Raw genomic sequence first — 25,625 nt, 5'->3', positions numbered from 1 at the left:
TATTTGGAGAGTAATGAATTGATAGGTGATAGTCAGCATGGTTTTGTGGCAGGTAGGTCGTGCCTTACTAACCTTATTGAGTTTTTTGAGAAAGTGACCAAGGAGGTGGATGGGGGCAAGGCAGTGGACGTGGTATATATGGATTTTAGTAAGGCGTTTGATAAGGTTCACCATGGTAGGCTTCTGCAGAAAATGCTGATGTATGGGATTGGGGGTGATCTAGGAAATTGGATCAGGAATTGGCTAGCGGATAGGAAACAGAGGGTGGTGGTTGATAGTAAATATTCATCATGGAGTGCGGTTACAAGTGGTGTACCTCAGGGATCTGTTTTGGGGCCACTGCTGTTTGTAATATTTATTAATGATCTGGATGAGGGTACAGTTGGGTGGATTAGCAAATTTGCTGATGACACCAAAGTCGGTGGTGTGGTAGACAGTGAGGAAGGGTGTCGTAGTTTGCAGGAAGACTTAGACAGGTTGCAAAGTTGGGCCAAGAGGTGGCGGATGGAGTTTAATGCGGAGAAGTGTGAGGTAATTCACTTTGGTAGGAATAACAGATGTGTTGAGTATAGGGCTCACGGGAGGACTTTGAATAGTGTGGAGGAGCAGAGGGATCTAGGTGTATGTGTGCATAGATCCCTGAAAGTTGGGAATCAAGTAGATAAGGTTGTTAAGAAGGCATATGGTGTCTTGGCGTTTATTGGTAGGGGGATTGAATTTAGGAGTCGTAGCGTTATGTTGCAACTGTACACAACTCTGGTGCGGCCGCACTTGGAGTACTGTGTGCAGTTCTGGTCCCCACATTACAGGAAGGATGTGGAGGCTTTGGAGAGGGTGCAGAGGAGGTTTACCAGGATGTTGCCTGGTATGGAGGGGAGATCCTATGAGGAGAGGCTGAGGGATTTGGGATTGTTTTCGCTGGAAAGGCGGCGGCTAAGAGGGGATCTTATTGAAACATATAAGATGATTAGAGGTTTAGATAGGGTGGATAGTGATAGCCTTTTTCCTCTGATGGAGAAATCCAGCACGAGGGGGCATGGCTTTAAATTGAGGGGGGGTAGTTATAGAACCGATGTCAGGGGTAGGTTCTTTACCCAGAGGGTGGTGAGGGATTGGAATGCCCTGCCAGCATCAGTAGTAAATGCGCCTAGTTTGGGGGCGTTTAAGAGATCCGTAGATAGGTTCATGGACGAAAAGAAATTGGTTTAGGTTGGAGGGTCACAGTTTTTTTTTTTAACTGGTCGGTGCAACATCGTGGGCCGAAGGGCCTGTTCTGCGCTGTAATGTTCTATCTATGTTCTATGTTCTATAATTACCAGGGTTGTCTCTACTTCCCTTCTTGAACAAGGGGACAACATTTGCTATCCTCCAGTCTTCTGGCACTATTCCTGTAGACAATGACGACCTAAAGATCAAAGCCAAAGCTCTGCAATCTCCTCCCTAGCCTCCCAAAGAATCCTGGGATAAATCCCATCCGGCCCAGGGGACTTATCTATTTTCACACTTTCCAGAATTGCTAACACCTCCGCCTTATGAACCTCAATCCCGTCTCGTCCAATAGCCTGTATCTCAGTATTCTCCTCGACACCATTGTCTTTTTCCTGCGTGAATACTGATGAAAAATATTCATTTAGCGCCTCTCCTATCTCTTCAGGCTCCACGCACAACTTCCCACTCCTGTCCTTGACTGGCCCTAATCTTACCCTCGTCATTCTTTTATTCCTGACATATCTATAGAAAGCTTTTCAGGTTTTCCTTGATCCTACCTGCCAAAGACTTCTGATGTCCCCTCCTGGCTCTTCTTAACTCTCTCTTTAGGTCCTTTCTGGCTAACTTGTAACTCTCAAGCGCCCTAACTGAGCCTTCACATCTCATCTTTACATAAGTCTCCTTCTTCCTCTTCACAAGAGATTCAACTTCTTTAGTAAACCACGGTTCCCTCACTCGACCATTTCCTCCCTGCCTGACAGGTACATACTTATCAAGGACACGCAGTAGCTGTTCCTCGAACAAGCTCCACATTTCAATTGTGTCCATCCCCTGCAGTTTCCTTCCCCAACCTATGCATCCTAAATCTCGCCTAATCGCATCATAATTTCCTTTCCCCCAGCTATAACTCTTGCCCTTCGGTATATACCTATTCCTTTCAATCACTAAAGTAAACGTAAACGAATTGTGGTCACCATCACCAAAGTGCTCTCCTACCTCCAAATCCAACACCTGGTCTGGTTCATTACCCAGTACCAAATCCAATGTGGCCTCACCTCTTGTTAGATAGGCCATATCTACATACTGTGTCAGGAAACCCTCCTGCACACATTGGACAAAAACTGACCCATCTAAAGTACTCGAACTATAGCTTTTCCAGTCAATATTTGCAAAGTTAAAGTCCCCCATAACAACTACCCTGTTACTTTCGCTCCTATCCAGAATCATCTTTGTAATCCTTTCCTCTACATCTCTGGAACTTTTCGGAGGCCTATAGAAACCTCCCAACAGGGTGACCTCTCCTTTCCTGCTTCTAACCTCAGCCCATACTACCTCAGTAGACGAGTCCTCATCAAACGTCCTTTCTGCCACTGTAATACTGTCCTTGACTAACAATGCCACACCTCCACCTCTTTTACCACCTTCCCTGCTCTTAGTGAAATATCTAAACCCCGGAACTTACAACAACCATTCCTGCCCCTGCTCTATCCATGTCTCTGAGATGGCCACAACATCGAAGTCCCAGGTACCAACCCATGCTGCAAGTTCACCCACCCTATTCCGGATGCTCCTGGCATTGAAGTATACACACTTCAAACCACCTTCCTGCCTGCCGGTACACTCCTGCGACGCTGAAACCTTATCCATGACCTCACTACTTTCAACCTCCTGTACACTGGATCTACAATTCAGGTTCCCATCCCCCTGCTGAATTAGTTTAAACCCTCCCAAAGAGCATTAGCAAATTTCCCCCCCCAGGATATTGGTACCCCTCTGGTTCAGGTGTAGACCATCCTGTTTGTAGAGGTCCCACCTACCCCAGAAAGAGCCCCAATTGTCCAGGTATCTGAATCCCTCCCTCCTACACCATCCCTGTAGCTACGTGTTCAATTGCTCTCTCTCCCTATTCCTCTCCTCACTATCACGTGGCACGGGTAACAAACCAGAGATAACAACTCTGTTTGTTCTAGCCCTAAGCTTCCACCCTAACTCCCTGAATTGCTGCCTAACATCCCCATCCCTTTTCCTACCTATGTCTTGAGTGCCTATGTGAACCACAACTTGGGGTTGGTCCCCCTCCCCCTTAAGGATCCCGAAAACACGATCCGAGATATCACAGACCCCGGCACCTGGGAGGCAACACACCAACCGCGAGTCTCTCTCGTTCCCACAGCATCTCCTATCTATCCCCCTAACTATGGAGCCCCCAATAACTAATGTTCTACTCCTCTCCCCCCTTCCCTTCTGAGCAACAAGGGCAGACTCTGTCTCAGAGACCTGTACCCCATGGCTTACCCCTGTTAAGTCGTCACCCCCAACAGTATCCAAAACGGAATACTTGTTATACAGAGGAACAGGGGATCACTGCTCTGACTGCTTCTTACCCCTTCTAGCCGTCACCCACGTATCATAATTTCTAGGAGTAGCTACCTCCCTGTAGCTTCTATCTATAGCTGCCTCTGCCTCCCGAATGATCCTGAGTTCATCCAGTTCCAGCTCCAAGAGTATAGAGTATAGAGGGTGTAGGAGTAGAGTTAAGAGAGAAATCAGAAGGGCAAAAAGGGGACACGAGATTGCTTTGGCAGATAAGGCAAAAGGAGAATCCAAAGAGCTTCTACAAATACGTAAAGGGCAAAAGAGTAACTAGCAAGAGAGTAGGGCCTCTCCAGCATTAATAAGGCCTTCTATATGCAGATCCACAAGAGATTGGTGAGATCCTAAATGAATATTTCTTACAGGATTTACTTTTGAAAAAGGCATGGATGTTAGGGAACTTGGGGAAATAATTAGTGGTGTCTTGAGGAGTGTACATGTTACAGAGAAGGAGGTGCTGGAAGCCTTAAAGTACATCATGGTAGATAAATCCCTGGGACCTGATTAAGCATATCCCAGGATGTTGTGGGAGGCTAGGTAGGAAATTGGGGGTCCCCCGAGCAGAGATATTTGAATCATTGACAGCCAGAGGTGACATGCCTGAAGTTTGGAGGGTGGCAAATGTTGTATCTTTGTTTAAGAAGGGCTGCAGGAAAAAACCTGGGAACTACAGACTGGTGAGCCTAACATCTGTAGTGGATAAGTTGTTAGAAGGTATTCTGAGAGATAGGATCTACAGGCATTTAGAAACGCAAGGACTGATTAGGGACAGTCAGCATGGCTTTGTGAGTGTAAAATCATATCTCATAAATTTGAGTTTTTTGAAGGGTTAGGCGAGAAGGCAAATGAGAGCAATGCAGTCGACGTTGTCTACATGGACTTCAGCAAAGCCTTTGACAAGGGACTGCATGGTAAGTTGTTGCATAAGATTAAATCTCACGGGATCCAGGGTGAGGTAGTCAGTTGGATACAAAATTGGCTTGATGACAGAAGACAGAGGGTGGTTGTAGAGGGTTGTCTTTCAAATTGGAGGCCTGTACTGGCGGTGTGCCTCAGGGATCGGTGCTGGTTCGACTGTTACTTGTCATTTGTATTAATGATTTGGATGAGAATTTAGGAGGCATTGTTAGTAAGTTTGCAGATGACACCAAGATTGGTGGCATAGTGGACGGTGAAGAAAGTTATCTAGGATTGCAACAGGATCTTGATCAATTGGGCCAGTGGGCTGATGAATGGCAGATGGAGTTTAATTTAGATAAAAGCGAGACGATGCGTTTTGGTAGATTGAACCAGGGCAGGACTTACTCAGTTAACAGTTGGGTCTTGGGGAGAGTTATAGAACAAAGAGATCTCGGGATACAGGTTCATAGCTCCTTGAAAGTGGAGTCACAGGTGGACAGAGTGGCGAAGAAGGCATTTGGTATACTTGGTTTAATTAGTCAGATCATTGAATACAGGAGTTGGGACGTCTTGTTGAAGTTGTATAAGACATTGGTAAGGCCACACTTGGAATACTGTGTACAGTTCTGGTCATCCTATTATAGAAAGGATCTTATTAAACTGGAAAGAGCGCAGAAAAGATTTACTAGGATTTCTATGATTCTATGATTTCTATGATTCTAGGATGCTAGTGGGATTTGATGGTTTGAGTTATAAGGGGAGACTGGATTGACTGGGACTTTTTTCCCTGGAGCATAGGAGGCTTAGAGGGGTTCTTACAGAGGTCTATAAAATAATGAGGGGAATAGATGAGGTAGATAGTCAACATCTTTTCCCAAAGGTAGGGGAGTCTAAAACAAGAGGGCATAGGTTTAAGGTGAGAGGGGAGAGATACAAAAGAGTCCAGAGGGGCAATGTTTTTCTCACACAGGGTTGAGAGTGTCTGGAACAAACTGCCAGAGGTAGTAGTAGAGATGAGTACAATTTTGTCTTTTAAAAAACATTTAAGATGAGTATGGAGGGATATGGGCCAAATGCGGGCAATTGAGACTAGTTTAGTGGTTTAAAAAAGAGGACGGCATGGACAAGTTGGGCCGAAGAGCCTGTTTCCATGCTGTAAACATCTATGACTCTATGGTTCTAATTCATATTTTTTTATGAGGTCCGCACTGGTTAGTTAAATGCGGGGCTCCCACTCCTTCTACAAATGGTATGGAGGGAACATATGCCACTGAAACTACATCCACCGCAGGATGCCTGAAAGCACTTCACAGCCAATTAAGTACTTCTGAAATATAGGACGGAATTCTCTGAGCTCACCCACAGCTGGGATTCTCTGGTCCCAGGTCTGCAGTGAATGCAGATTTGACTGAGCGCGAAATTATCTGTTCTCGCTGGCAGTGGCAGCAGGGTGCGTGAGACCAGAGAATTCCAGCCAAAGTCACCATTGTAAGGTAGAGCAGAAACAGCAACCAATTTCCACGTAGCAAACTCCCACAAACAACAGTGTGATGATAACCAGACAGTCTGCTTGTTAGTGGTGAGCACAAGAACATAAGAAATCGGAGCACAAGTCGACTTTATGTTTGTATGAAGGATAAAAATTGGACTGGATGCTTCAATAATGTATTAGTCAGATCCCATGAGGAGTAATGCATGCAGTTTTATTTTCTCCTATTTATCAGTGGAATACTTATCTTGATAGCATGCACAGCGAGCCAGGATAATTTATTCTGTCGTATCAGGAATGTAAGTTGCTGGAAAGTAAGATGGCTTCTTTCCTTTGAAAAGAGTTAACTTGAAGACCACCTAATTTTTCAAAATTCTAGCAGGAAATGATAAAATGTTTTCAGGTAGATTGTTCATTGTGCTAAATGGTTCAAATATTAGGGCACCACATTTAGGATGGAAGGAATAAATGCTAATCATGTTGGTGATGTCTTGACTAAGTGTCCCAGAAATCCTCACGGGTTCCCTTCAAACCTCCAGCATCATAGAATCCTACAGTGCAGAAGGAGGCCATTTGGCCCATCGAGTCTGCACTGACCACAATCCCACCCAGGCCCTATCCCATAACCTCATGCACTTACCCTAGCTAGTCCCCCTAACACTAAGGGGCAATTTAACATGGCTAATCCACCTAACCCGCACATGTTTGGACTGTGGGAGGAAACCGGAGTGCCTGGGGGAAACCCATGCAGACACGGGGAGAACGTGCAAACTCCCCGTGAGACAGCAGTGCTAACCACTGTGCCACCGTGCCACTGTGCCGCCCACTGTTATGAACATGTTGTGAACATTAAATGGTGAAATACCTTACATAACACTCAGGTCCTTGTGCAACGACCAACTTATTGTCCATGTGCAGTTTGTTTTGGGAGAATGTTAGGCCCAGGGCTATCTGCCAAAGCACTGAGCAGCCTTGTTAGTGAGTTCTGGGAAACAATTTAAATGACCATCAATTATTTAACATTCTTCCAAACAGCTGGATTTAGCTTGTGCTTCAACTCCGTTCCCAACATTGCATTAAACAAGGAGTTATTTCAGCTCAAAATCTCATCTTGGTCATCTTTAGTGTCTGAAGTTGTTGAAAATCGCCCTCCCAATCTTGTAATCTGGTGGATAAGAAATACAGGACACAATGTAGAGGAAAATTCCTGACTAGCATTCATTTGTGTTTTATGTGGTTTTCAGGTTGTTTTTCAAATAAATATGTTTTACAAAATAATTTGATGTTTGAATGTGGACAATGCTGGCAGGACCATATTTATTATCCATCTCTAACTGCCATGTTAAAGAAGTGATGGGCTGCCCCCTTATATCACTACAGTCTTCATATTCCCAGTTAGCAATATTGTGCTATCTTCTAATAACTTAAGAGGAAGGGGAGACAATTAGACATTGGTGGCCCATTTCATTACCTAATGTGGACTAGAAAATCCTGTCCAAGACCTATCAGGCCAAGTCTGCACTGGAATTGGTGAACCACTCTCGGACCCATGCAGCACCTAGCAAAAAGGTCTCTGATCTTTAAAGCAGTACTCGGATATAATCATCTGTGTGCAAGACAGAATTATGGACATTTGACTGATCAGCCTGAACCAAGAAAAGACCTTTGAGAGAATATCGCACACTTACTTGATGGATGTCCTCTCCAAAATGGGATTTGGGAAGGGAATCCACAATTGGATCTAACTGATTGCACAAATATAAATAGCACAGTTTCAATCATTGGATTGGAATTGGTAAGATTTCCCATTAAATCTGGAAGCAGGCAAGGTTGCCCTCTCTCCCCTGTCTTGTTTGTTGTGTTGTATCCAATCCTTTGCCAGGTCCATCAGTAAGGATATGAGCAAAATAGGGTTGTTGTAGTGGGGGACTTTAATTTCCCTGGTATAGACTGGAAAGTGCTTAGAGATGGGGTTCCGGACGGGGAGGAATTTGTAAAATGCATACTGGAAGGTTCTTTGGAACAGTATGTAGATAGCCCGACTAGAGAGGGGGCTATACTGGACCTAGTTCTGGGAAATGAGCCCGGTCAGGTCGTCAAAGTTTCGGTAGGGGAACATGTGGCAAATAGTGACCACAACTCTGTTAACTTTAGGATAGTAATGGAGAAGGATGAGTGCTGTCCTACGGGCAGGGTGCTAAATTGGGGGAAGGCTAACTATAGCCGGATTAGGCAGGAATTGGTGGATGTTGATTGGGAGAGGATGTTCGAGGGTAAATCCGCATCTGGCATGTGGAAGTCTTTTAAGGAACAATTGATAAGGCTGCAGGATAGGCATGTGCCTGTAAAAAGGAAAGATAGGAAAGGTAGGATTTGAGAGCCGTGGATAACCAGGAAAATTGAGGATCTGATTAAAATGAAAAGGGAGGCGTATGTTAAGTCCAGGCAACAGAAAACAGATGGAGCTCTGGAGGAATACAGAGAGAGTAGGAAAGAACTCAAACGGGGAGTTAGAAGGGCAAAAAGAGGTCACAAGATGTTCTTGGCAGGCAGGATTAAGGAGAATCCTAAGGCATTCTATTCATACGTTAGGAACAAAAGAGTTGTCAGGGAGAAAATCGGACCTCTCAGGGACAAAGGAGGGGAATTATGCTTAGAAACCAAGGGAATAAGGGCGATCCTAAATGAATACTTTGCATCGGTATTCACGAAGGAGAGTGACGTGTTAACCGGGAGTGTCTCAGAGGGAGGTGTTGACCCGTTAGAGAAAATCTCCATTACAAGGGAGGAAGTGTTAGTTTTTTAGGGAACATTAAAACTGACAAAGCCCCAGGGCCTGATGGCATCTATCCTAGACTGCTCAGGGAGACGAGAGATGAAATTGCTGGGCCTCTGACGGAAATCTTTGTCGCTTCTTTGGACACAGGTGAGGTCCCTGAGGATTGGAGGATAGCGAATGTGGTCCCGTTGTTTAAGAAGGGTAGCAGGGATAACCCGGGAAATTATAGGCCGGTGAGCTTGACGTCCGTGGTAGGGAAGTTGTTGGAGAGGATTCTTAGAGACAGGATGTATGTGCATTTAGTAGTGACAGACAGCATGGTTTTTGTAAGAGGGAGGTCGTGCCTTACAAATTTGGTGGAGTTTTTTGAGGAAGTGACAAAAACGGTTGACAAAGGAAGGGCCGTGGATGTCGTCTATATGGATTTCAGTAAGGAATTTGACAAAGTCCCACTTGGCAGGTTGGTTAAGAAGGTTAAGGCTCATGGGATACAAGGAGGAGTGGCTAGATGGGTGGAGAACTGGCTTGGCCATAGGAGACAGAGGGTAGAAGTCGAAGGGTCTTTTTCCGGCTGGAGGTCTGTGACCAGTGGTGTTCCGCAGGGCTCTGTACTGGGACCTCTGCTATTTGTGATATATATAAATGATTTGGAAGAAGGTGTAACTGGTGTTATCAGCAAGTTTGCGGATGACACGAAGATGGCTGGACTTGCGGAAAGCGATGAGCATTGTCGAGCAATACAGCAGGATATAGATAGGCTGGAAAATTGGGCGGAGAGGTGGCAGATGGAATTTAATCCAGATAAATGCAAAGTGATGCATTTTGGAAGAAATAATGTAGGGAGGAGTTATACAATAAATGGCAGAGCCATCAAGAGTCCCACAGAGGGACCTAAGTGTGCAAATCCACAAATCCTTGAAGGTGGCAACACAGGTGGAGAAGGTGGTGAAGAAGGCATATGGTATGCTTGCCTTTATAGGATGGGGTATAGAGTATAAAAGCTGGAGTCTGATGATGCAGCTGTATAGAACGCTGGTTAGGCCACATTTGGAGTACTGCATCCAGTTCTGGTCGCAGCACTACCAGAAGGACGTGGAGGCATTAGAGTGCAGAGAAGGTTTGCCAGGATGTTGCCTGGTATGGAGGGTCTTAGCTATGAGGGGAGATTGGGTAAACTGGGGTTGTTCTCCCTGGAAAGACTGAGAATGAGGGGAGATCTAATAGAGGTGTACAAGATTATGAAAGGGATGGATAGGGTGAATGGTGGGAAACTTTTTCCCAGATCAGAAGTGACGATCACGAGGGGTCACGGGCTCAAGGTGAGAGGGGCGATGTATAACTCAGATATTAGAGGGATGATTTTTACACAGAGGGTGGTGGGGGCCTGGAATGCGCTGCCAAGTAGGGTGGTGGAGGCAGACACGCTGACATCGTTTAAGACTTACCTGGATAGTCACATGAGCAGCCTGGGAATGGAGGGATACAAACAATTGGTCTTGTTGGACCAAGGAGCGGCATAGGCTTGGAGGGCCGAAGGGCCTGTTTCATGTGCTGTACTGTTCTTTGTTCTTTGATGTTTGTATCAGAGGAGTGATCATCCCAGCATCAAAGGTGTGCATGTAGTTTCCCTGTATTTGGATGACGTGACTGCCTTCTGCTCGAAGTCATTGTCTGCATACAGACTGATGAACATCTGCAACAATTCTGGCCTCAGAAGCCAAAGTACATCATGGCAGGGATGACACAGTGGTTCTTGGGAAATGGTTCAACTTCACTATCAGGTCAGACTGCCTAAAGGCGCTGAGGGTATGTATTGAGGGGCTGGGGCATGTTCCAAAACTGGGAGCAGCATATTGCTCAGCTGAGGCAGAAGCTGAGCATGTGGGTAAGAACCTGGTCATCAGGTGCTTGATGGCCTCAGTCTAGTCTGTGCAATCCTGCACTGCAATGGTCACCCGAACCATCTTCCACTTCACCTGGGGATCAAAGATGGATCTTGTCAACAGGGTCATGGTATGTAAGTCTCTGGACAAAGAGAGAAAAGACAAACCCAACATTGTGCTCAACCTGATGGCCATCTGTGTGTGCTGCTGCATAAAGCTGAGCATTAGACTCTTGGTTGACAAACATCAAATGTCACTGTGTGCTGAGGTTCTACCTGTCCTAGTGTTGTGAAGGATGCGTCTGGCTGCATTACTGTGGAATGGCCCATTCAGTAACATCGTGCATATCGTCTCTTCCTTGTGGGAAGATATGTGCAGAAACACACCTTTGACCACAAGTCCATCAGACAACAAGTCTCCACATTACGTCTTCGAAGCTCTGCATGCAAAGTAATTTGGCAGAATGCTTCAGCAGAACTTTCAAAAAAGTGCCCAAATGCTGATGAGAAGGGCTCTCTTCATCAGATCCTTCATGTATGAACCAAATCTCTGTGCTTCGACAAGCTGCCCTCAAGGTGGCTACACTGGTGAAGAGAACTTTTGGAGTGTGCCTTGAAAATATGGTCTGGAAGGAGATGCAATGGTTTCTGATGAGGTCCATCCCATGCAGCTCTCTGATGTAGGACTCTATGCTCTGTGAGTGTTCCCAGGGATGCACACCAACTGCTCCTGGAGAATCATCAGCTTGGTCTCCCCAAAAACTGTTGGTCTTCCATCACAGCCAAATATTCCACAAGTCCAACATTCAGAACAAGGCACACATATAAAGCTTGGGGCAGCGGCCACCAAGGTATAATGAGGAAAGGCCACAGTCTAAGGCCCCTCAGGGTGTATGTTTGACATGTAATGAACAGTTTAAATGTTCATGTAGATCTTCTGAGAATTGGCATTGGACGCCACAACATCATGCAGCAAAGGAAAGTAATGCCAAAGTCATGGCTAGAATTGTTCAGGCCCCTGCTTTCACGATTAGTCTTTGTTATTCGCTGAAGGTGCAACAAAAATGTTTTGAAATGTCACTAAAAATCACACATACACTATTTTCTTTCCCAGCAGAATATGCCGGTTCATTTAATATTGATTGCAGTGGCAAGTCTTTTCTACTGCCTTTGTGCCACCTTGTTTTAGCTGTTGTAAAAGACACCCAAATCTTTTATTACATCTGATGCCTGAAAAATGCAGCTAGCAGTGAAAATTTGGAGACAATTGTGTTGTTACAAGCTTATTAGCTTGATAATGATTTCAAAATGGCAGATAGGTAGCCGATTCAGTGTCCATATGCTTTCCATATTATCAGAGACTGGAGTGATGATATTGGATTGCTAAATTTCCTCAGACCAGGGGAGAGGAGTGGTTTGAGGTGGTAATGTGCATGCTTTGGAAATGTAAAATCCAGCCCTTGGTCTTCATGGTGAGGCGGTATATTATCCCTGAGCTGTTGGGTATGTTGTTTTCATATTTTACCAAAATAAATGTATATTCATGAGATAATAATGTCATTACCAAAAATAAGAATGAATGAATTCTTACAATATTCTACAATGTGAATACGTTGTAGCTTTCAATTCTTTCTTTCTATAGTTACTTCCTTACCAATATCCTTAACACACCATGACTTTGGACAGCTGCCACCAAGGTAAAACGAGGAAATGCCACTGTTTATCATGTAATGAACAGTTTCAATGTTCACGCAGATGTTCTGAGAATTGGCAGGCTGTACCAATGCGGGCAATTGAGATTAGCTTAATGGTTTAAAAACAAGGGCGGCATGGACAAGTTGGGCCGAAGGGCCTGTTTCCATGCTGTAAATCTCTATGACTTCCATTACAACCTGTTAAATCATTCAACTCTCAGTCATGGAGAACATGGATGAAATGCCATCCTTTAAAGTGTCCCTGCAAACAAAATAGATATTCAGAGACCTCCAAGAACCTCAATGAAATAGAATAGGTCTACTCTTGTTTGTTGATAGGTATATATTACGAGCTTTGTTTTTGACAAAAGTTTTTAGAAGTAATGGCTCACCTTTGTTCCCACATATGTTTACTGTGATGAGTGATAGCACAAGTGTTGTGATGTGTTAGAAGACTGTTATGATATTTTCTCCTTTCCAAATCCATTACTGAGTTGCTATCTATATACTGCCATATACATCAAACTCAAGTAGGTTTCAAATTTTATTGAGTTTATATACCTAATTCTTGCACACTCCATAAAAGAGAACTCAACTGCAACAAACCTGTCAAAAAATGTGAAAATGAATGAAAGTGTTCTTTTATTGGGTGTGAATTTTCGATTAAATATGGCTAGTTGGCACAAAATCCATGCTGCCAAACTGTGATGCAACCATCCATTCACTTTACTAGTGATGTAAGGTATTTGTACTTCTGCATTTTTGTGTGTGAGTAACATTTTTAATAAAACAAGATGGATGATAGTTTTGGCACGAGAAAGCAATTTGAACTCAATTAGATAAGTTTAAAGGGGTAAATGTATAGGTTTTCAACACCACTTAAAGTAGTTTTAAAAGGAGCAAAATAGTTTGTCTAAAGTCTGTTCACCATTTGGTGACCTATAAATAACAAATAATTTAATTTGTGGTTGAGTACATGGCTGTTGGTACACAACTCTGCACATATTAATGACATAAGTGAATATGCATTGTAGGGCACCTAACCTTGTCTGGGCTTGATTCATCAAATTTTTATTGAGTTAAACCAGGACCTATCAATATTTGAATTTACAGCCAATCCTGTACTACAGAGAACATGTTATATTTATTAAATTTTAGATGTGCTCTGAATTCAGCTCCTATCAAATCTTCAGGCTGAACCCAAATTATCAGTCATCACGGAAATTGGTTTTCAGCTACAGTTTTGTGAGAGAATCCTGTTTTGTGAGAGAATCCTATGGAAATGCACAAATCCCATATTCTGAAACTCTGCCTCAATCTGATCGCAGCACTTATCTCCTTCACCTGAACGTGACACATACGAAGTACTATCTGAAAAAGTGCATTCTTTGGCTGTGATGCTTACTTACAGATGAGGTTGATTCATGCTTTTAAGTTTTGTGGCGTACGTATCCTGTACTGCTTCCCTTGTCTTCTGTTTTATTATCTGTGGCTCCATATTTCTTCAGTAATGTCACTGCTATAGTTCTCAGCTGTGCTTTGGTCTTGGGAAAATTGAAGTAATAAACTACGAAATCCTTTAAGCTGTTGCTGCAATTGGAACGGAAATGATTAAAGTCACCAAGAAAAAAAATCAATTCAATTGCAAGTTTTTTTTATGAGGGACGTGATATTACAATTTGCCTGTGGGTAAATTTAAGAAATCAAGTAATAACTCTGGTTGAATATCTTTGTTTTATGTAACAGATTATAAAAGAAACCAGCACTTATCATGTTAGCCCATTTGCAGATGCACTTACATTATCTAAAGCATTTTTTTTGTAAAGCTCAACATTCCAGGTCTGACTGTATTCAGCTTGTTATTTAAAAATGTGACTTCCAAGTTTTACCATTAAGAATATTTTATTTTTCTGCATTTGCCTGATTGATCTTTTTCTTTGTTTGTCTTTCTCCGTCTGGCTGCTCCAGGGGCTATGGCTAACCATCTAATAACCAATGCTCTTCTTCGTCCTCATGGCACTAACAATCCCTATAACACATTGCTTGGGGAATCTGCAGTCTATAACAACCCCTCAGTCAGCATGTACAACACACAAGGTGTGCTACTCTGAATGTTTCGCAAAGCTATAATGGCAATACCCCATCTCTGGTCTGTGGAGGCTGTATTCCAAAAAATGAGTTTGATGTAAAATGAATCACAACAAAATATTTGCAAATTTCAGTTTAATCCCTCTATTTCGCAGTGGCCAATGATCTTCGGTTGCTGGAACTATTAATTTTTCACCATTTTTGATCCGTCTGTTTTGGGTGGAAAATTAATTTGCTTCTTGCTTTGAGATTTTAAAAGCTGTCTCTCACCAGTTTACCAATATACAGTCAAACCTCATTTTAGGACACAATTGCCTTAAATTTACAATTTTCTAACACATCTTGCCATCTTTTGATTGAAGCTGTGCATAGCACTGATTAACTAGAGCTTTTAGGACGCTTTACCAGTTGTGATAAAGAGGTTGACTGCATATATTGTTACACATTTAACATTTTCTTTCTGCAAGTGCCTTTTGAACTTCTTTCCAAATTAGTTTTGGATGTAAGCAGAGGAAGCCAGTGGAAAATGTGCTCTTTTTGTAAAATAGCTACCATTCTGATCATTTGGCTAGAACAGTGGTTCCCAAACTTTTTTCACTGGGCCGCACTTTCGGAATAAAAATTTGCTCGCGCCACATCGAATTTTTTATTGATAGGAAATACATTTTAAAAAAAACAACTCCTAGCAGTGCTTGATTCATAAAATAGAACACAACTACTTTATAATATGATCATGGGACATCCAGAAAGTATAAAACAATGCTTGTTTAAACCATGTTTAAATGTTTTGTGAGTGGCACGGTAGCACAGTGGTTAGCACTGCTGCTTCACAGCTCCAGCGACCTGGGTTCGATTCCCGGATCGGATCACTGTCTGTGTGGAGTTTGCACATTCTCCTCGTGTGTCTGTGTGGGTTTCCTCCGGGTGCTCCGGTTTCCTCCCACAGTCCAAAGATGTGCGGGTTAGGTTGATTGGCCATGCTAAAATTGCCCCTTAGTGTCCTGAGATGTGTCGGTTAGAGGGATTAGCGGGTAAAAATATGTAGGGGTAGGGCCTGGGTGGAATTGTGGTCGGTGCAGATTCGATGGGCCGAATGGCCTCTTCCTGCACTGTAGGGTTTCTGTGATTCTGTTTCTTTGATTGTCCTTGAATCTTCCCGCCACACTTGCCATCCTCTCTCGCCGCACCAGTGTGGCGCGCCGCACCCTTTGGGAACCACTGGGCTATAATATACACGGAGGAGAGGTCCTGAAAACTACTAACAAAATGTCTAACAATATGCATGGTAACATTGGTGTGATGGGACTAAAGTATTAGACTTTAGATAGCTACTAATTTAAATAGTTATTCAGTACAGCCTCTATAGGCCAATCAAAGGGGTCTTGTATTTTACAACCCTTTCACCAGCACAGCTAGGTATCAAATTAAACATCGGTTTTGATCTGCCTTTCCGATATATTGCAGGATTCTATACAAGTATCAACATAACTAAATACAAACAAAAGCTGTGTCATTTGATAGCTGACTTGATTACAGTGAACTGGTGAAAGGGTTGCTGTCTTTTTGAAACAGTTATTTGAAATATACATAGGTGGTTCTGAAATGAGTAGTACAAACACACTGTTGTCATTTAAATTGTCTGATTGTTTCCAGCTTAAAAGTGTTTAAATTAATCATTTATTATGTGCAGTGAAGATGGGATTTGTTAGATATTTTCAGCATACCATCAATCTATTTGCTTTTATTCATGTTTCTTCTACTGTCGCTGTATGCTTACTTGTCTTTTTTCTTTCCTTTTCTTCATGCTGTCCTTTAGAGCCCTACAGAGAGACAAGTATGGGAGTAAAACTAAACATTGCATATCAAATGTAATTTTTTTTAGTTACCATTCTTTTCCAGCCAAACCTAGGCGATAACTGTGGTATAACACGAGTTGATCAAGGAGATACTTTTTAAACTGAAGACATGTTTATAGATATATTTTAGTTGGCATTCCCCTTATGCTTTGTATCCAAACTTATTTGGTTGAATTCCAGTAAGTTTGAATAAATCTAATTAGGAAACTTCAGCAGCGGGATACTCTATTCAAAGTATTTTTCCTCACCCCTTTTTACCCCCAAATATCTGTTTGTTACTGATTGGTTCCAAGCAGTCCGACTTCCTTTCTTAATGGATTGTTTCATGACCAGAAAAGATACTTTCTGCAAAGGAGACATACAGAGTGGTCGTGCTACCTGAGATTTCAAATGACTTGGTGAATGAAAAGCAATTTGAATTACGTTGCCTACAAGTTTTCTTGGCTTGACCATTCATACCGAGTGGAAATCTATTAAAGAAATGTACACTGTGTGCCCAGGAACTTCCTTATTTAAAGTTAAGATTTGACACACAAATGGAAAACACCATAATGTCCAGAATTACAGTGCACCTACTTTGGATATTCAAAGATCCCACTCAACATTTCTTTCCTGAAAAATGCACACACATACTTCAGACTTTGTGAACCCAAGTTGAAATTGAGTATTATCGTAGTGAGAAATTGCCCATCTATCCATAATGTGAGTATTTGTTGGAGTGCCCTGGTGCACATGGTATTTATTGAATTTTAATTCATCACATTGAGTTCTGTGCTTGGTGCAAATGAATTTGGGTGGTCCATTGAGGTGGTTGGTTAAGCCTTCAAAAATACATCTGTGTCTTGGGGGAGCCAGGAAAAATTTGGCCATTCAAATTGTGTGAAAGTACCTGTATATTGGATAGATAAATGTTTTCATCTCGGAAATTAACCAGATCATATTTATCTAGATTGGTTAACTCTTTATCACATTGATCAAGGGTGTGAAATACATTTTGAAGGAGTCCCCCTGCAAACTTTGTCCAGTCTAATGACGGCAGCAACCTTGAGCAGAAACTGCTTTTATTGATAAACAATTTTGTTTCTTTTCATTTGAATTTTAAAGTATTTTTCCTCCAATTGCACTAACTGGAACCATTATGTGTACAATATTACTTTCAAGTGTAGGGTCTTGCTGTTGATTGAGGATTTCATCTTTGTCACTCAGCTCTGTCTGTTAATATACATGCACCATTGTGCTTTTTAGTTTGTCTGTGGCTTATGTGTTGAATTAGATGTGCAACAATTTTTTGAAATCTAGGTAATCAATATAGCCAATTAAATTAAAAGTAATTACTGACTTCCAAGTTTTGGCATTAAAAAAAAGCTGCTTTATTTTGCAAAAGTCACACATTATGCATCCTTTGCAGGTTACCATTTCTAATCACTAAATTTCTAAAATGAAGTGTATAGCAACTATGACTTTGAACCTCTCTAGAAATACATCATTCAATAGAATGTCCATGCTGCATTTTTTGTCCTTTTGCTCTCCATTATTATCTGTAAACTTGGTACTGTCGTGAAAGAGGTTTTCAGTTTATCATTAGTTTCAATCAATTCAACCTTTTGATATGTTTTGAAAGAGTCATGTCAACTCAGAATTTCCTATTTATGCAAAAGCTGTGTATCTCACTTTTCAGTTTGATCCCTTTATAAGCCATCACTTAATTATGTAACGTCTGATTTCAGTGATGAATACTGCAGTCCACTACAGAAAGGCTTTTTTTCTTTAACAGCATGTGGGTGTCGCTGCTAGGCCAGTCTTTATTGTCCATAACTAATTGCCCTTGAGAAGGTGGTAGTGAGCCACTTTCTTGAACTACTGTAGTCCATGTGGTGTGGGTACACCCACAGTACTGTTAGGGAGGAAGTTCCAGGATTTTGACTCAGTGACCCAGGAACCAGGATATTGTTTAAAGTGAAGATGATGTGAGACTTGGTAGGGAATTTGCAGGTGGTGATGTTCCCATGCATCTGGTACATTTTTCTGCTTCTAGCTGGTAGAAGTCATGGGTTTGGAAAGTGCTGTCTATGGAAGGTAGAAGATTGTTGAATCAATATACATAATGCATTGATATTTAAATTGATAATTAGCAAGGCTTATCTCAAAGACCCTGGTTAATAATGGGACTTTGATACTTCAGTACCTTAGTGCAGTGGCAAATACATATAAGACCATAAGACATAGGAGCGGAAGTAAGGCCATTCGGCCCATCGAGTCCACTCCACCATTCAATCATGGTTGATTTCAACTCCATTTACCCGCTCTCTCCCCATAGCCCTTAATTCCTCGAGAAATCAAGAATTTATCAATTTCTGTCTTGAAGACGCTCAACGTCTCGGCCTCCACAGCCCTCTGTGGCAATGAATTCCACAGACGTACCACTCTCTGGCTGAAGAAATTTCTCCTCATCTCTGTTCTAAAGTGACTCCCTTTTATTCTAAGGCTGTGCCCCCTAGTCTCCCCTGCTAATGGAAACAACTTCCCTACGTCCATCCTATCTAAGCCGTTCATTATCTTGTAAGTTTCTATTAGATCTCCCCTCAACCTCCTAAACTCCAATGAATATAATCCCACGATCCTCAGACGTTCATCGTATGTCAGGCCTACCATTCCTGGGATCATCCGTGTGAATCTCCGCTGGACCCGCTCCAGTGCCTTCCTGAGTATGTCCTTCCTGAGGTGTGGGGCCCAAAATTGCTCACAGTACTCCAAATGGGGCCTAACCAGTGCTTTATAAAGCCTCAGAAGTACATCCCTGCTTTTGTATTCCAAGCCTCTTGAGATAAATGACAACATTACATTTGCTTTCTTAATTACGGACTCAACCTGCAAGTTTACCTTTAGAGAATCCTGGACTAGGACTCCCAAGTCCCTTTGCACTTTAGCATTATGAATTTTGTCACCGTTTAGAAAATAGTCCATGCCTCTATTCTATTTTCCAAAGTGCAAGACCTCGCACTTGCCCACGTTGAATTTCATCAGCCACTTCTTGGACCACTCTCCTAAACTGTCTAAATCTTTCTGCAGCCTCCCCACCTCCTCAATACTACCTGCCCCTCCACCTATCTTTGTATCATCGGCAAACTTGGCCAGAATGCCCCCAGTCCCGTCATCTAGATCGTTAATATATAAAGAGAACAGCTGTGGCCCCAACACTGAACCCTGCGGGACACCATTTGTCACCGGTTGCCATTCTGAGAAAGAACCTTTTATCCCAACTCTCTGCCTTCTGTCTGACAGCCAATCGTCAATCCATGTTAGTACCTTGCCTCGAATACCATGGGCCCTTATTTTACTCAGCAGTCTCCCGTGAGGCACCTTGTCAAAGGCCTTTTGGAAGTCAAGATGATAACATCCATTGGCACTCCTTGGTCTAACATATTTGTTATCTCTTCAAAGAACTCTAACAGGTTTGTCAGGCACGACCTCCCCTTACTAAATCCATGCTGACTTGTCCTAATCCGACCCTGCACTTCCAAGAATTTAGAAATCTCATCCTTAACGATGGATTCTAGAATTTTGCCAACAACTGAGGTTAGGCTAATTGGCCTATAATTTTCCATCTTTTTTCTTGTTCCCTTCTTGAACAGTGGGGTTACAACAGCGATTTTCCAATCCTCTGGGACTTTCCCTGACTCCAGTGACTTTTGAAAGATCATAACTAACGCCTCCACTATTTCTTCAGCTATCTCCTTTAGAACTCTAGGATGTAGCCCATCTGGGCCCGGAGATTTATCAATTTTCAGACCTTTTAGTTTCTCTAGCACTTTCTCCTTTGTGATGGCAACCATATTCAACTCTGCCCCCTGACTTTCCTGAATTGTTGGGATATTACTCATGTCTTCTACTGTGAAGACTGACGCAAAGTACTTATTAAGTTCCTCAGCTATTTCCTTGTCTCCCATCACTAGATTACCAGGGTCATTTTGGAGCGGCCCAATGTCTACTTTTGCCTCCCGTTTATTTTTAATGTATTTAAAGAAACTTTTACTATCATTCCTAATGTTACTGGCTAGCCTACCTTCATATTTGATCCTCTCCTTCCTTATTTCTCTCTTTGTTATCCTCTGTTTGTTTTTATAGCCTTCCCAATCTTCTGACTTCCCACTACTCTTTGCCACATTATAGGCTCTCTCTTTTGCCTTGATGCATTCCCTGACTTCCTTTGTCAGCCATGGCTGCCTAATCCCCCCTCTGATAACCTTTCTTTTGTTTGGGATGAACCTCTGCACTGTGTCCTCAATTACTCCCAGAAACTCCTGCCATTGCTGTTCTACTGTCTTTCCCACTAGGCTCTGCTTCCAGTCGATTTTTGTCAGTTCCTCCCTCATGCGCCTGTAATTACCTTTATTTAACTGTAGAACCTTCACATCTGATTCTGCCTTCCTTCTTTCAAATTGCAGATTGAATTCTACCATATTATGATCACTGCTTCCTAAGTGTTCCCTTACTTTAAGATCTTTTATCACGTCTGGCTCATTACATAACACTAAGTCCAGAATAGCCTGTTCCCTCGTGGGCTCCATCACAAGCTGTTCCAAAAAGCCATCCTGTAAACATTCAATGAATTCCCTTTCTTTGGGTCCACTGGCAACATTATTTACCCAGTCCACCTGCATATTGAAATCCCCCATGATCACTGTGACCTTGCCTTTCTGACATGCCCTTTCTATTTCGTGGTGCATTTTGTGCCCCTGGTCCTGACCACTGTCAGGAGGCCTGTACATAACTCCCATTATGGTTTTTTTGCCTTTGTGGTTCCTCAACTCTACCCACACAGACTCCACATCATCTGACCCTATGTCGTTTAGTGCTATTGATTTAATTTCATTTCTAATTAACAAGGCAACCCCGCCCCCTCTACCCACCTCTCTGTCTTTTCGATAGGTTGTGAATCCCTGGATGTTTAACTGCCAGTCCTGAACCCCCTGCAACCACGTCTCTGTGATGCCTACCACATCATACCTACCAGTCACAATCTGGGCCACAAGCTCATCTACCTTGTTCCGGACACTGCGGGCATTTAAATATAGCACCTTTAATTCCCTATTGACCGTCCCTTTTTGTTTTCGTAGTGTGGTGGACCTTGGTTTACTGAGCCTTTCCAGACACTGTGTCATATTTTGTGAGATGGGGACTATCGTAACCTCTCCTGAGCGCTGTCTTTTCGTGATTTTTTGTAATCCTAAGCAGCTACGCTTCCCACTGATTCCTTCACCTCTTGGTTCCCTGACTTTCCCTTCCCCCCCAATCTCTAGTTTAAAGTCCTATTGACCACCCTATTTACTCTCTTCGCCAGAACACTGATCCCAGCTCGGTCCAGGTGGAGACCATCCCAACGGTATAGGTCCCCCCTGCCCCAAAACTGATGCCAGTGTCCCATGAAAAAGAACCCCTCTTTCCCACACCACTCTTTAAATACTTTAATCACTAAATGTGTTTGCTGGATTCAGTGAAAAGGATTGCCCCTTGTTGATTACAATGGGAATAAGAGTTCTTTGAGCATTTTCTGCCATTCAATTTGATGATGGCTGATCTGTACCTAAACCCCATTTTACCCATTTTAGCTTCATATCCTCCATTTACCCTAATCCAATAAAATTCCATTAATCTCAGTTTTGAACAACATGTATTTATATAATCTTTTTCACATAATAAAGAATCCCAAAGCACTGGAGTGTTATAAACAAATGTTGACAACCAATAATGTGAGGAAATTTAGGTTAAAATGAGTATCTTAAAGGAGGAAAGCACGATCATGAGATCTCTATTGCTGGAAAATGGGATTAAAATAGTTGGGTAGTTTTTCTTTGACCAGTGCAAACGTGATGGGCCAAAGGGCCTTTTTCTGTGCTGTAGACATCTATGATTCTTTTATTGTTACTCTATGCGAAGTTTAGGGGGGAAATTTGGAATTTATGGCCTTGGCCAATGGTGTACCAATTAAGATTTTGGATATCCAAGAGGCCAGAATTAGGGGCGCACAGATATATTGGGAGAGTAATGGGACTGGAGGGCATTCCAGTAATAAGGATGGGTAAGGTTATGGAGAGGTTTAAAAGTAAGGATAAGAACTTTAAAATCAAGGTGTTGCATAGCCAGTATCAGCAAGTGCAGGGGTGATGAATAATGGGGATTTGGCAAATTAGGACATGGGTAGCAGAGGTTTGGATGACCTCAAGTTTGTAGAGGATGGAAGCTCCAATTAACTCGGTACCCACTACTTTATAGAGAAAGAATTCAAACTTTCTGCCATGCTTTGCATGAACAGGCCCCAAGGGCCTGTTTCCATGCTGTAAACCTCTGACTTCTATGACTCTATGACCTCTATGATAAAAAATGTTTCCTGATTTAGCTGAGATTTGATGATTATGCCCCTTTTCATGATTCACCCAGAGGAACCACTTTCTTTGCATATAATCTATTCTTCCAACATATCCTCATACTCTCTGGCCATGGCATAGAGTTTTTCTTTCCTGAGCATCATAAATGATGCTGTGGAGATGGTATATTGTTTTAACAGTACACTTTGTGGCCTTGTGATATATTTAATGAATTTATTAAAGATTATATTGATTCCGGAAGCATTTCAAATGATTGTTGCACTATTAATATGGAGGTTTTAGCATACCTAGTCTGTTACCTGAGATGCTGTGATCTCCCTTTCAACCACAGAAAAGCCAATAGTTATAGTCATGATTAATGAGATTCTTTGTCTTATCTTTCAGAGGTGTTGCTGAACAATGCCAGGGATACAAGTGTCATGGATACTCTACCACTGAATGGTAACCATGGCAACAGCTACAGTATTGCCAGTGGAGAATACCTGAGTGATTGTGTGCAAATTATTGACCGTGGGTACAACCACAATGAAACAGCTTTAGAGAAAAAGATCCTGAAAGAACTCACTTCCAACTACATCCCTTCCTACCTGAATAACCACGAGCACTCGAATGAACAGAACAGGAACCTCATGAACAAACTAGTGAACAACATTGGAAACAGCAGTGAGGACGATGCAATTGTTCTTGATGATGTTACTTCATTTAACCATGAAGAAAGCCTAGGACTGGAACTCATTAGAGAAGAATCGGATGCCCCCTTGTTGCCACAAAGGGCGCATTCAGTAGAGAACCATCAGGCCCATCAGTATCCCAGCAGAAGACGGATCCCTCAAGATCAAAGTGAGAGCTTTTTTCCTTTGCTAACCAATGAGCACACAGAAGAACTGCAGTCACCCAACAGGGATTCACTGTATACTAGCATGCCTGCTTTGGCAGGTGTGCCTGTGACAGATGGTAGTGCTCCTGAGACCCAAAGCGTTCCTCCACCAACTAAAAGTAATGATAGTGATGATGTGTATTATAAAAGTATGCCGAATCTGGGCTCCAGGAACCATGAACAGCAACTTCACACTTACTACCAGTTAGGCCGTGGAAGCAGTGATGGATTTATAGTTCCTCCCAATAAAGAAGGCTCCTCACCTGACGGGAATTCAAAAGGACCATCACACTTGGTCACTAGTCTATAGGGGCAAAGACTAACTTTGGATAGCTTGTTCTGATTTCCCAGAAGCAAGTGAAAAGATGTGTGTATGCTTGAATCTAAATGCTGTTGATAAACTGCTGAACTACTTTGAGAAGTTTTTATTCAGTCCAACCTAGTGAGGCACTGCGTGGGAAGCAGCTGAAAAGGAAATAGTCTGTTTTAAGGCAAAAAAATAAAATATTACTGAACTGATTGAGAGGGTTGGACATGTATATTGAAATGACATTCAGTTTTGCTTCCTTCAATAATGCTTAATTTTTAGCCTTTTTTCTCTAGTTTCTATTTTCTCGAGGACTTCTAACTGAGGCTTGGTGTAGGCCAGTGCCAGCTGTACTGGTGCAAGGATATGGATTGCTTTCTTTTTTCTTGTTTTTATTACCACTGTATATCAGTCGTGGCTCTCTCTCACAACTTAGATGAGTTGCAGTTTATCCAGCTGCAGAATTCCTACAATCTAAAGAAACCCCCTCCAATCTCCAAGAAAGGAAACTATTCAAATTATATGCTAGACACACATTTTGTTTTGCTGTAATAATTCTGGTTATAAAACTAATGACAAGAGAAATTTGAACTGTTTCTATGTACAGACACTCTGCATTGCACATATATTGTAGTATGCTTTTTCCCTTCAAACTTATGTCCCTGTTGATGTAGTGAACAAGACAGTTTTTGTTGTGCTGGTCTTGCAAGTTTTGTCTTGCCAGTTTTTTCCATAAGTCTTTCTGTTTGGGCTTTTTTTCCCTGACAGTTCCTCTGAGGACCACAGTTTATAAAGCTCATTTTATAGTGAGGTGATCACAAATACTAAGAAAAAAGAAGTTTTTAAAAAAACTGTTTTAGGTTTTTCTCACTGTGTATTTTGAAGTGAAGTCATGTTTTTTGCCAGCAAAAAAAAATTAAGAATTAGGATTTACAGCAGGTACCTTTTTGTTTACAATGCACTATGTTATTCATAAATGTGAGCAGCAATGAAAGTCCACAAAGGGAGCTAGGCACTCTTCTAGACACCAAGGAGTCTTGGTAGAAAATAGTGGAACTCATGCATGTGGAAAAATAAAACGTAGAAACATTTTTGTGTTAAATCTAGTCAAAGCACTAGGCACTTGTACCGTGGTGGTAAAAAATATTGACTTATTAAAATGAAAGTTATTTTGAAGTGAAAAAGATGAATTTGCGATCTTTTTTTCTTTCCTTCCCTCACAGGAAATTATTTATTTGACATTAGTTGACGTAGGCATCCCTTTAGTAACGATCATAGCAGCACAAATTGTCATTTTTTAATTTATGATCCATTTTGTATGGTTTCCAAGTTGAATGACCTCATTACTAATATTTGTTGTAAAAGTGAATCTTGTTTGCCAACAAATAAATGACTGATTACAGATTTACAAAATCTTAGTTGGCTTAATATGATTTTAGTTTCTTCATGATGATCAATATGAGCTTTGCGTACATTTGCTTAACTAACCTGTTGTCAATAAAACATGGTGAGCAATTAAGAAGCTACTATGAATTGTTCAGATCCACCATTTGCACTTGTGAAAGGGAAGGAAGCAACTTTACAGATTTATCCAGTTTTGCAGACTAATTGACATAGTTGGTGGAAATGGTCTCACTTTCTGCTTTCCAGTTCACTACCCATATTAAACCATAAGTTTATCTGTGGGCGTGTCTGTTGCTATCTTTAGTTGAAGTACCTTTTCATATAGCCCAATTAGCCCATGCACCTCACTTGTAAATTCTATACTACATGTGTTGCCCCACT

General features: G+C 42.0%; 1 protein-coding gene across 3 annotated transcripts in view; it reads left to right on the top strand.

The window, feature by feature from the left end:
- Positions 1–25,249, top strand: part of LOC144494796 (adhesion G protein-coupled receptor L3-like) — a 978,643-nt gene extending 953,394 nt beyond the window's left edge. For all 3 annotated transcript variants that reach the window (XM_078214147.1, XM_078214145.1, XM_078214146.1), the window contains one exon: positions 23,041–25,249. In XM_078214147.1, the coding sequence (XP_078070273.1) occupies positions 23,041–23,843 (803 nt within the window). In that variant the 3' untranslated portion in view covers positions 23,844–25,249. The remainder of the gene's footprint in view (positions 1–23,040) is intronic.
- Positions 25,250–25,625: the final 376 nt, after the last annotated feature.

Source organism: Mustelus asterias, chromosome 6 (assembly GCF_964213995.1).
Source record: "Mustelus asterias chromosome 6, sMusAst1.hap1.1, whole genome shotgun sequence".
Lineage (NCBI taxonomy): Eukaryota > Metazoa > Chordata > Chondrichthyes > Carcharhiniformes > Triakidae > Mustelus > Mustelus asterias.
This window is presented reverse-complemented; position numbering and strand designations above follow the sequence as displayed.